General features: G+C 41.8%; 1 protein-coding gene across 4 annotated transcripts in view; it reads right to left on the bottom strand.

Annotated features, from left to right (window-relative positions):
- Positions 1-13,241, bottom strand: part of FEZ1 (fasciculation and elongation protein zeta 1) — a 174,872-nt gene that overhangs the window by 106,356 nt on the left and 55,275 nt on the right. For all 4 annotated transcript variants that reach the window (XM_048827285.2, XM_048827283.2, XM_048827286.2 and 1 more), the window contains exon 3: positions 3,589-3,688. In XM_048827285.2, coding sequence (XP_048683242.1) covers positions 3,589-3,688 — 100 coding nt within the window. The remainder of the gene's footprint in view (positions 1-3,588; positions 3,689-13,241) is intronic.

The raw sequence follows: 13,241 nt of genomic DNA, 5'->3' as shown, positions 1-13,241 counted from the left end.
CCCTTATATTCTATGATTCTATGTGGTGGAATCCCCTTCCTTAGAAGTTTTTAAGGTCAGGCTTGACAAAGCCCGGGCTGGGATGATTTAGTTGGAATTGGTCCTGCTCTGGGCAGGGGGTTGGACTAGATGACCTCCAGAGGTCCCTTTCAACTCTGATTCTAAGAAATCCCAGCCAGCGTTTCACCCTAGCTGAGATTTGGAGGGCGTGTCATAAATATAAAGGGAAGGGTAAACCCCTTTAAAATCCCTCCTGGCCAGAGGAAAAATCCTCTCGCCTCGCTGGCACCTGACCAAAATGACCAATGAGGAGACAAGATACTTTCAAAAGCTGGGAGGAGGGAGAAAAACAAAGGGTCTGTGTCTGTCTGTGTAATGCTTTTGCCAGGGATAGAACAGGAATGGAGTCTTAGAACTTAGTAAGTAATCTAGCTAGGTATGTGTTACATTATGATTTCTTTAAATGGCTGAGAAAATAGCTGTGCTGAATAGAATGAATATTTCTGTCTGCGTGTCTTTTTTTGTAACTTAAGCTTTTGCCTAGAGGGAATCTCTATGTTTGAATCTAATTACCCTGTAAGGTATTCACCATCCTGATTTTACAGAGGTGATTCCTTTTTACTTCTATTAAAAGTCTTCTGGTAAGGAAACTGAATGCTTTTTCATTGTTCTCAGGTCCAAGGGTTTGGGTCTGTGGTCACCTATGCAAATTGGTGAGGATTTTTACCAAACCTTCCCCAGGAAGTGGGGTGCAAGTTTTGGGAGGATTTTGGGGGGAAAGACATGTCCAAACTACGTTTTTTTCAGGAACCCAGATAAAGTTTGGTGGTGGCAGTGGAAGTCCAAGGGCAAAGGGTAAAATAGTTTGTACCTTGGGGAAGTTTTAACCTTAGCTGGTAAAAGTAAGCTTAGGAGGTTTTCATACAGGTCCGCACATCTGTACCCTAGAGTTCAGAGCGGGGAAGGAACCTTGACAGCAGTCAAAGGGCTTTTTGGCATCTAAAGAAACGACACCTCAGGATTCTTTAGAATCTCTCAAAGCAGCAGTAGTATCAGCTGACACAAATGATCCGAGGTGTGTCTGTTATGAAGGAAGCCTGCCTGGTTTATGTGTGTCATGTGCGAGAGAACTTTGTCCAATTGCATAACAAGAGCTCTAGCTAAAATCTTAGTATCCCATTGATTAAAGAAATTGGCAGTACATAGTCCACAGTCTTTCCCAGGTTTAGGAATAACTGAAATTACAGATTCTCTTAGAGTTGGTGGGAGAATTTGCTCATTCTTGGCCACATTGAACATACTCAATAATCTAAGTGTTAAAGTTTTTGAGAACTTTTTGTAAAATTCAACAGGGACCCCATTTGCACCAGGAGTCTTTCAAACCTTCATTTCTTTTATAGCCTAAGAGAGTTTCAAAGCTTCCAGAAGGCCATCTCCCCAACAGAAGTTGGTCTAATGAAAGATATGACCTCACCCACCCTGCCTCTTTCGGACCAACACAGCTACAACAACTCTGCACACAGCATGGAGAAATATTGATTACCACCTTCTTTATAACAACCGTTTACCTATTAAGACTGCTATCATGTCCTCCCTCAGTCGTCTCTTCTCTAGTCTAAACGTACACAGTTCTTCCGAGCCTCCCTCACAGGACATGTTTTCTAAACCTGTTATCCTTTTTGTTGCTCTCTTCTGGACTCTCTCCAATTTGTCCATATCTTTCTTGAAGTGTGTGAGGATCCTGTCTCTTTAAGAGCTAGTCTGTGACTCCTCTCTCTCTCTCTCTCTCTCTCTCTCTCTCTCCCCCCCGTTCCCCCGCCCCCTTAGCAGCTCTAATAAGTTGACACATTTACCCTGAGGAGTTAAGTTAAAGTGGAACAGCACCTCCTCCAAGTTAGACATGCTTTTACAGGCTGGATATTAATTTCAATAAAGAAACAGCTTCCTTGCACATCGGCTTATGATGCCTTCACCAGATCTCTAAAGAACACAACAGTGTGGTGCCCAAACACGAACACCATACCACAGGTAAGGCCTCACCAGTGCTAAGTAGAATGGAACAGTTATCTCCCATGTCTTTCACACAACACTTCTGTTAATACATCCCAGAATGACATTTGCCTTTGTCATAAATATAAAGGGAAGGGTAAACCCCTTTAATATCCCTCCTGGCCAGAGGAAAAATCCTCTCACCTGTAAAGGGTTAAGAAGCTAAAGGTAACCTCGCTGGCACCTGACCAAAATGACCAATGAGGAGACAAGAGACTTTCAAAAGCTGGGAGGAGGGAGAGAAACAAAGGGTCTGTGTCTGTCTGTATGCTGCTTTTGCCGGGGATAGAACAGGAATGGAGTCTTAGAACTTTTAGTAAGTAATCTAGCTAGCTATGTGTTACATTATTATTTCTTTAAATGGCTGAGAGAAGAGCTGTGCTGAATAGAATGACTATTCCTGTCTGTGTGTCTTTTTTGTAACTTAAGGTTTTGCCTAGACGGATTCTCTATGTTTTGAATCTAATTACCCTGGAAGGTACCTACCATCCTGATTTTACAGAGGGGATTTCTTTACTTCTATTAAAAGTCTTCTTGTAAAAAAACTGAATGCTTTTTCATTGTTCTCAGATCCAAGGGTTTGGGTCTGTGGTCACCTATGCAAATTGGTGAGGATTTTTACCAAACCTTCCCCAGGAAGTGGGGTGCAAGTTTTGGGAGGATTTTGGGGGGAAAGACGTGTCCAAACTACATTTCCCAGTAAACCCAGTTAGAGTTTGGTGGTGGCAGTGGAGATCCAGGGACAAAGGATAAAATTAATTTGTACCTTGGAGAAGTTTTAACCTAAGCTGGTGAAAGTAAACTTAGGAGGTTTTCATGCAGGTCCCCACATCTGTACCACAGAGTTCAGAGTGGGGAAGGAACCTTGACATCTGTTCTGCCCAATCTTGTGAATCTAAACTCTTTGGAATTTTTCATTCTCTGAACATTTTTGATATTTTAGCTTTTTGTTCTAATTCTGAACAGAAACAAATTTTGAAATGTCAAAATTCACATTGGAATAAAAATTGTATTTTTGACCAGCTCTAGAAACAAGAGCACTACAGCAACCCTGACACCGTTGAAGCACTGGGCCAGCTGAGCTCCCTGCAGTGCTCTGTGACGTGCCGTATACATTCGCAATCACTAGCTGCGTTGGTCAGTCGGCTGGCAAGTCTGTGCTCTACATTGTTCTAACGGTGCCATGGTGGAAGGTGGTACAAACATCCTCACTATCGCTCTCAAACAAACAACAGCCTAGCTGACAAAACCCCCATTACATACATATAAGGCTGTTTCATTTATAGTTCCACATTACACATGCTTTTCAATGATCAAGGGATGGTGACCTAAGTTCATGCAGTTTGTGAGAGATCTGTTCCAATCTCTGACAGGCACTCGCTTCTCACATTCTATTATTCCTATTTCTCAGAATGGCTGCTGGACATCATACCATTTTATGCATTTACATTCTTCCTTTATCAAACTGCAGATGGTGTCCCAGAACATGTTAGGTTTTTTTTTTTACAAGTAATGCAAAAAATAAAGTCTGGGAAGTACCTCTGAGTCAGAAATATTGCCATTCAACACCTCGATATCGGGGTCCCTCCAATCCTCAGTGATCGATGGAATGTAATTGTCTGTTAAAGCATCCCAAACCCTGAAAGTAGAAAAACATGTTAATAGCTGTCAGGTGGGTCCAACCCTGCCTAAATGAAAGAAAGGCTCACCTCAAGAAAGCATGCTCTGTTCAAAACAGCCCTGAAACAACATTCATAGATTCATAGATTTTAAAGCCAGAAAGGATAAGTATGACCATTTACTCTGACCGCCTGCATAACACAGGCCAGAGAACCTCAGCCAATAATTTCTGCATCAAGCCCATAACTTCTGTTTGAGCTATAGCATATTTTTAGAAAGATATACAGTCTTGATTTGAAAATTTCAGAGATTGAGAAACCAATTGTTGATTATCCTTGCTGTTAAAAAAAAACTGTGTCTAATTTCTAGTCTGTATTTGTCTAGCTTCCACTTCCAACCATTGGACCTTGTTCTGCCTTTGTGTGCTAGTTTAAGGAGCCCTCTGCTCTCAGAAATCTCTTTCCCCTTGTAGACTGTGATCAAGTCACCTCTTAACCTTCTCTTGGATAGACTAAATAGATTGATGTTCTTTAGTCTCCTACTACAACACAGGCTTTCCAGACCTCAGATTATTCTTATAGCTCTTTTTTGAACCCTTTCCAATTTTTCAACATTAGAGAGACAAGACCATGAAGGAAATGGAAATACCAGTGCACCACCTACTACATTCTGTGTGGCTGAGTGACCAAAGCATCTCCTTCAGAACAAGGATTTAAATAGCCAAGAACTGGCCTTGCAAGCTGCAGCAATTAATGCAATCTCTGACTCCACTCCCTCTAGATCCAGCCAAAAATCAGCTACGGAGAAGAGGATTTTTAAGTATTAAGAGTTTTGCAGCACAGGTGAAACTATTACAGAGAGCTCTCTTTAGTCAAATGGACCGGTAGTTACAGTCTGCTAAAAAAAGGAATGAGGGGGAAAAATAGCACTTTAGACCAAACAAAATGGCTGCAGCCAGACCCCAGGTCCAAGGCACTGAAGCAACAGAATCAACAACTACCACTACCTCCATAATGGCAATAGGGATAGTTGACGTTACTGGTGAAAATATGACGATTGTGATAGGGAAAGAATGGGAAATAGACAGTGTGTTCCTCGCTGCAAGGTATTCTGGATGGCCAGCAACAATGACAAATGGACTGAACTTCAAGGGGAGCTGAGATAGGGAATGGCTGTGGCTCACCCCAACCCCCAGACAGCTCTCTGAATTCTGGCTTTCCTCCTTGCTATCTACTTTTGCATACTAATGTAAATTGAAAACACAGTAGGCCACCCCCCTCCAGCAGATAATGATTGACCCTGCTCTATTGTAATTAGACTGCTTATCTATAAGAACAGACAAGCAATTTCAAAGGTAATTTAAGAAGAAAGAGGAGGGCCCCTTTTGCCTGTGTCTTGTCTGGAGATCTAGCTACACATGTGCTATGTGCATAAAGGAGGAGGAGGAGGCTCACTGAGACATGAGAACATGCACAGCCCAGTTAGAACTTTCAGAAAATGAATGGGGAAGTGTTTAACAAGTACCACTGGGCATGTATAAATGGTGATGTTGTGAGAGTTATAACAGACAAATCTGGACAGATTTTCAAGAGCGCAACACGTCTGACCTAAGAACTGTCCCTTGCCAAATTTCAAACATCTGCTAAAAACAAATGGAGGCAAGAGACCTGTCCATGGAAATGGTTGGGAAAATATTTAACATTGACAAAACAACTTACTCTTCAATAATCTTGTTTTCAGAAACAACTGAATCATTTTTTGCTGAAACATTCAAAAAAACTCAATCTTGGCACAGACCCAGAGTAGAAATTTTCAGCCTGAAGCATTCAAGTTTGGCCAAGTTATAAGTAAATGAAAACAGAGGTTTCAACAAAAAGTGCTAGACAACTTTATCTACTGCTATTGCTACCGTAATAATACCAAGAGGTAAATAGTGGTTTGCTGTGACCAGTGTTCAACATATTTATAAATCAGGTGTTCTCAAACTGGGGGTCGGACCCTCTCAGAGGGTCACCAGGTTATTACATGGGGGGGTCGCGAGCTGGCAGCCTCCACCCCAAACCCCGCTTTGCCTCCAGCATTTATAAAGGTGTTAAATATATAAAAAAGCATTTTTAATTTATTAGGGGGGTCACACTCAGAGGCTTGCTATGTGAAAGGGGTCACCAGTACAAAAGTTTGAGAACCACTGTTATAAATGATCTGGAAAAAGGGGTAAACAGTGAGATGGCAAAGTTTGCACACAATACAAAATTACTCAAGATAGTTAAGTCCAAAACAGACTGTGAAGAGTTATCCTGAAGGAAGACCCATCACTCTCACAAATCTTAGGAGACAGGCCAGTCCTTGCCTACAGACAGCCCCCCCCAACCTGAAGCAAATACTCACCAGCAACCACACAACAGAACCACTAACCCAGGAACCTATCCTTGCAACAAAGCCCGTTGCTAACTGGGTCCACATATCTATTCAGGGGACACCATCATAGGGCCTAATCACATCAGCCCCACTATCAGAGGCTCGTTCACCTGCACATCCACCAATGTGATATATGCCATCATGTGCCAGCAATGCTCCTCTGCCATGTACATTGGTCAAACTGGACTGTCTCTACGTAAAAGAATAAATGGACACAAATCAGATGTCAAGAATTATAACATTCATAAACCAGTCGGAGAACACTTCAATCTCTCTGGTCACTTGATTTCTGACCTAAAAGTGACTATTCTTCAACAAAAAAACTTCAAAACCAGACTCCAACGAGAGACTGCTGAATTGGAATTAATTTGCAAATTGGATACAATTAACTTAGGCTTGAATAGAGGCTGGGAGTGGTTGAATCATTATACAAAGTAAAACTATTTCCCCTTGTTTATTCCTCCCCCCCCCACACACACACACACACTGTTCCTCAGACGTTCTTGTTATCTCCTGGAAATGGCCCACCTTGATTATCACTTCAAAAGGTTTTCTCTCTCCCCACCCCACTCTCCTGCTGGTAATAGCTCATCTTAAGTGATCACTCTCCTTACAATGTGTATGATAAACACCCATTTTTTCATGGTCTGTGTGTATATAAATCTCCTCACTCTATTTTCCATTTTATGCAACCGATGAAGTGAGCTGTAGCTCAAGAAAGTTTATGCTCAAATAAATTGGTTAGTCTCTAAGGTGCCACAAGTACTCCTTTTCTTAAAGTTAAAAGTTATTTCTGTGAGAAAGGTTAATGGTTCATAGGTAGTGCACTGCAATGATAAGGTGCTTCTGGAGGCTTTGAGGTCTACTTATTGCTAGTAAATATTTATATCACAGTGGCACCAATCACAGAATCGAGCTGCACTGTGCTAAGAGATGTAAAGACAGTTACCGTTCTGTGGTTTGCTGTGGAAGTACTATCTTAATTCTGAACTTCTGGGTTTCTAACATGTTTTTAACTCTAAAACTCCTGAAAGGCAACACAGATTAAAACATTAATGTGTATGACGGATCCACAGGGTACAACATGAATGGCGGGAAAACTTTGCCCCCTTAACTCTCCAGCCTGAGCTTTCTCTCACAATGTTATGCTGGTGACAAGCCAAACCCCTCCAGGTGCCTGTTCTCACACAGCCTTTACCATACAGAGACAAACTCAGTGAAGTTGCATGAATGCTCTCCAAGCCACTCATGAACTGTATACAGGGAGATGCCAGCATATTTCCCCCAGACTCAATCTTGTACTCCAGAAATGTCCTGTCTTACACTGCTCAAGACTTCTCATGAACAGTACAAGTTCACTAATTAGTTTGCCACTTTGCCAAAAGATAGTGGACATGTACCAGCTTTTGTAATCTGACCAGATTCCCCAAGCACTTCAGACAAACTCACTGGTTAAAATAAAACATTAAAATAAGATTATTAACAAAAGAAAGAAAGATCGATTTAAATGATTATAAGTGTTAGGCATAGAGGTCAGAGATTGTTATATAAGAAATAATAAATAAAATTTCAGTCTAAATCCTGAACTTTATCAGACTAAGCAAGATTTGCATGGAAACAGTTTTTCTCACCCTACTGGATGCTACAAGCATCTCACAATTCTTAATATATAGGCTGAATTTCCTTCTCAGCCTGGGACCAGTCTCCTCAGTCCAAAGTCTTTATCTTCCCAGTGATCTTGTTGCCTTCAGAGTAGGTGGGGGAAGAGAGATGTGGTCTCATGATGCCACTGTCCCTTATTTTATACTCTCAATTCATGTCCCAGGAAAGATACTGGCCCAGACATGTCCTGGTGGACCTTCCTGAGTCACAGAGTTGAGCAATCCCCAGTGTGTGGTGCTTGCACAGCTGTCTCCTATTGAATTATAAGTCTCTTATTTACAATTCCCCTGCTGGTCAGTGGTCATTTATCACCTGCCTGGGTGTGGGTCACAACCCTTGTTGCCATGTGAGAGCCAGACGTGGGCGTCTCCCAGACTCACAACATATTTAAATAACAACCATACAGCAAAAGCCTATAACTTCATGCTCAATAACGATATACATATTTTGACAGAATAATGAGTTTCAGCAGTCATGACCATTCATATGATACCTTACATGGCATCCTTTGTATGACATATCACAACTATATACAAATGACAACTATGGGGGTTACACAAGGTGCTGTTTTGAGGTACAGTGCATCACAGTGTGCATGTACCTTTGCATTGCCTTAGCAACATTTTCTGTGTGGGAAATTCCTTAATTTTTTTAAGATCCTAATATACAACTGGGCAGTGCAGGGGCTTTGTGGAGTATTCTTTAGTGCATTTCGTAAGAGTCACAGGAGGAGAGCCCCTTGTACTTCCACCACATCCATCAAGATCTATCCAGGTCTTAAAGACTGACCCACTGACCAAACTGGGGACGAGGGACAACAAAATGATCCCAGGAAAACTCTGCACAGGAACCTCACATTTCCTCTCTCCTCTTCTGTGGATTTTAACATGGGAGGGCAAGATCTGCACATTAACGTTTTCTTTAACTGGAGCTCATTTCTGAAGCTTTTTTCCACATTAGCGGGGTTTTGTTTGTTTTTACATATTGTTTGTAATTGTTTTGGTACCACACAGAAATTGTGAGCTGTTTTCCCTGTTGAACCCAGATGGAGCAAATAATAGATGTGCTAGCAGAAATCAAAGCTGTCCAAGAGACACTGAAAGCTGCCAAAAGTAACTAAAACAAGACCTAAAACAAGAGCTAGAGACTTTGAAACATCTAGAGGTTGCCCAGAAAGGACGGAGGAGATGACCTGAGGTCAGAAATAGGAACAGTTTGGGGCAGCAGCTACAAAGTGTCCAGGCATATTTGGAAGCCCAGCTACAAGAATCCCAGTCTGGACAGGCAAGATGGATTGATGAGGTGACCGTCAACCTCATTACCAAGGACCAAAAGGTTTTCCAGGAAATAGTGATGAACAAGAAACCTTTGGCCAATTCAGAACTTGCTTAGAGAGATGGGCTTAAGGAACTTAAAATTCACCTTGAGAAGGAACTCCAAGGGTCACCAACCTCTGTGGGAGTCAGCCACCTGGACGAGAAATTGGGCCAGTAAAAGAACTTAAGTAAGACAGGACAACACCTTTCTACCTCATTGGTAGCTCACAGAACCCCAGAGGATAGAGGGGAGATTGTCTAAGCTTGAGTAATACAATACAATACAAAATAATAACAATAAATTATACAAAAGTCCCATTATCTTTGAGCGGAAAACTCCCTGGAAGGTTTATTTGATTCAGTTTAACATCACTCTGGAATTTGAGCAAGAAGTCTGCATAGCAGGAAGAGTGGATGGGCTAATAATTGGTTTAATGCACAGATTTTAAAACGAGATGGGACATTATATAGTCTGACTTCCTGTAAAGCACAAGCCATAGAATTTCATGTAGTTACTCCTGTATTGAGCCTAATAACTTGTGTTTGGCTAAAGTATATCTTCCAGAAAGGCATCCTGTCTTGATCTGAAGATTTAAAGAGATGAAGAATCCACCACCTTATTTGGTAGTATGGTACAGTAATTAATAACTCTCATTGTTAACATTTTGTATTTCTAATTTGATTTTGTCTCATTTCAGCCATGATCTTCTGAGGCCTGAAGATCATGAACATAGAGGACCCGGGGAACTATAGACCAGTCAGCCTAACTTTGATACCTGGAAAGATATTGGAACAAATTTTTGAACAACCAATTTGTAAGCCCCTAGAGGATAACCAGGTGATAAGTAATAGCCAAAATGGGATTTGTTAAGAACAAATAATGCCAAACCAACCTAATTTCCTTCTTTGACAGGGTTACAGACAAGTGGATGTGGGAAAGCAGTAAACATGATACCTTTACAGTCCCACATTAGCAAGATAAGGTGAGTGAGGTAATATTTTGGATTGGATCAATCTCTGTTGGTGAAAGAAAGACGCTTCCGTGTTTGCAGAGCTCTTCTTCAGTCTAGAAAAGGTACTCACAGTGTTACTGCTAAATACAAGGTGAAACAGGTTGTAGTTAACAACACAAGTAGTTAACACACATTGTAAGAGATCATTCAAGATGAAGTGTTGAGTTAACACATCTGCAGGAGGGCAGAGTTACTGAGTTACAGACTGTTGTAATAAGCCAGAAATCCAGTGTCTTTATTAAGTCTATAATTGTTAGTGTCTAGCAAAGTTAGGAATTTAAGCTGCCAGTCTTGTCTTTTGAAGGAGTACTGCAGATTTCCTTTGAGGATGAGGACTGAGAGGTCAGATATGGCATGACCATTTTGTGAAAAGTGTTCACCCAAGGGCAACACGGTGTTTTTGTCTTTTTTCATTTTTCTGTGTGAGTTCATTTGAGAGTGTAGTGATTGTCTCATTTCAATCACACAGTTGTTATTGTGGCATTTAGGATGGATGAGGATGAAGAACACCGAATGTTGTGATAGGCATGTGTAGGACCTATGGACTTGAAAGATGTGTTGTCTGTGGTATTGATAATTGTAGCAGTGGAGCTATGCCTATAAGTTTTGCATCTGTTGTTATCACAGGGTCTGGTGCCACTTTGCTTTGGTGGTCCTGTTTTGTGGAGAGCCTGCTTCTGATGATGAGCTTGGCAAGGTTGGGTGGGGCTGTTTAATGATACTATGTATAGGTTTCGGTGTGAGGTGGTATGGGGGAGGGATAGCTCAGTGGTTTGAGCATTGGCCTGCTAAACCCAGGGTTGTGAGTTCAATCCTTGAGGGGGCCATTTAGGGATCTGGGGCAAAAATTGGGGATTGGTCCTGCTTTGAACAGAGGCTTGGACTAGATGACCTCCTGAGGTCCCTTCCAACCCTGCTTATTCAATGTGACAACTAGGGGTGTGTGGTTAGGCTTTTTTCATATTGAAGCAGATTCTTTGGGGGTATTTGGGGGGCCCATTCCATGATGCTATCTATTTGTCCCTTGTTTTGTGAAGACAGTTTTAAGTGTGTTAAGGTGTGTACCCTGGACTTTCTCCTCAGAGCATATTCTGTGGTATGTGAGTGCCTGGCTGTAGCTAACAGATTTCTTGGTGTGTTTGGGGTGGTTGCTGGATCTGTGAAGATAAGCGTGGTGATTCATGAGTTTCTTGTGTATAGCTGATTCTACTGTTGAAGCTGATTGTGATGTACAGGAAATTGATACTTGTGTGGGAATGTTCGAGACAGAGTTTGACAATTGGGTGATGATTGCTGAAGTTGTGGTAGAAATCTGTGAGGAAATTTAGGTTGTCTGTCCAGAGGATGAAAATATCATTGATGTATCTCAGGTATATCACTGGGTCTGACTGATGGAGTTCCTGAAGGAGATTGGGTGCATGTCTGTTGCTGGCCGGCTCCTGCAAATGGTTAGCTGGGCCATATCCTTCCCAATCCATTAGATACATGTGTTGTCCTTGGAGTAGCTTAGAATCCAGAATATGTCTCACAATGTATTCTTCCTGCCCCTGAACCATGGGAGCGGGAGGGCGGTGAAGGTGGTTGGTTGTGTCCAGAAGGGAGTTATCCATATATTTCTTCAACAAGGAAGCATGGAATACTGGATTTTCATGGTATGAGGTAACTGGAGCTTGATCTGTTGAGTGATCCAGATTGGTCCAATGTAATGATGGTCTCGTTTCCTCATGAATCGGGCAGCATCCAAGTGTTGAGTCAAGAGCCATACATTGTCTCCGATTACCATGGGAGGAGGTCCTGTTGATGGAGGTCAGCATATTATTTGTAGCTCTCGTTGGCTGAGTTTAAGTGTAATTTTAATTCCTCCTGGATGTGGTAGAGATGTTGAATCAAATCAGAGGCTCCGAGTACTTGGGAGAGTGGCAGTATGGATGGATGGAAACTGGGGTGGAAGCCATAATTGGCATAGAAGGGACTTTGGTGAGATGATCTTTGATTGGACTGAGTGTAGGCAAATTCAGCAAAAGATAGAACTCAGAATCAATCATTTGATGGTAGTTGTAATAAACATACAGCTAAGGGTAGCCTAGAATTCCTCCTTACCTGTAAGGGGTTAAGAAGCTCAAATAACCTGGTTGGCACCTGACCAAAAGGACCAATGGGGAAATAAGATACTTTCAAATCGGAGGGGGGGGGGGAGGGAGGCTTTGTTTGTGCTCTGTGTTGTGTGTTCTCTGGGGAAGCAGAGAAGCATCAGGTCAGAAAACTCCTCCTAAAATCATCCTAAAAGGAGTCTCAATATTGCAAAAAGAGTAAGTAAATAAGGCAAGCCACGTTAGATTATCTTTTGTTTTGAGCTTGTGAATTTTCCCAGTGCTAAGAGGGAGGTTTATCCCTGGGGTTTTTTTTTGTACCTTTAAAGTTTTGCCTAGAGGGGAATCTTCTGTGTTTTGAATCTGATTACCCTGTAAAGTTACCTTCCATCCTGATTTTACAGAAGCGTTTCTTTTACTTTTTTTTCTCTTTATAATAAAGTTCTGTTTTTAAAGAATATTTGGTTGGTAGATTATTCTCAAGCCTCCCCAGGAAAGAGGGCGAAGGGGCTTGGGGGGGATATTTTAGGGAAACAGGAACTCCAAGTGGATCTTTTCCTGAATCTTCATATAACTCACTTGGTGGTGGCAGCAGTACCCATCCAAGGACAAGGAAGGATTTGTGCCTTGGGGAAGTTTTTAACCTAAGCTGGTAGAAATAAGCTTAGGGGTCTTTCATGCAGGTCCCCACATCTGTACCCTAGAGTTCAGCATGGGGAGGGAACCCTGACAGTAGTTGATAAAGCAGCAGAGATATTGTTCTAGAATTTGATTTACCCATTCTGATTGTCCGTCTGTGGGTGGTAAGCAGAGGAAATGCATAGGGTGACTTCCAGGAGTTTGAACAATTCTGTCGAAAAATGGGAGACAAACTGTGAACCACAATCAAATGTAATATCGGCTGGTAACCCATGGAGCTTGAAGATCTGGACACAAAACAAATGAGCCATTGCTTCTGCAGTATGGATCTTCTGACAAGGCACAAAGTGCACAATTTTGACAATAGCCAATATAGCTGTGCAACCCTGAGAGTTGGAGAGATCAGTGATTAATTCCATTGAGATAGATGCCCA

This window comes from Caretta caretta, chromosome 22 (genome assembly GCF_965140235.1).
Source record: "Caretta caretta isolate rCarCar2 chromosome 22, rCarCar1.hap1, whole genome shotgun sequence".
Taxonomy (NCBI): Eukaryota; Metazoa; Chordata; order Testudines; family Cheloniidae; genus Caretta; species Caretta caretta.
Note: the sequence above shows the minus strand (reverse complement) of the source record. Positions and strands in the feature narration are given on the sequence as shown.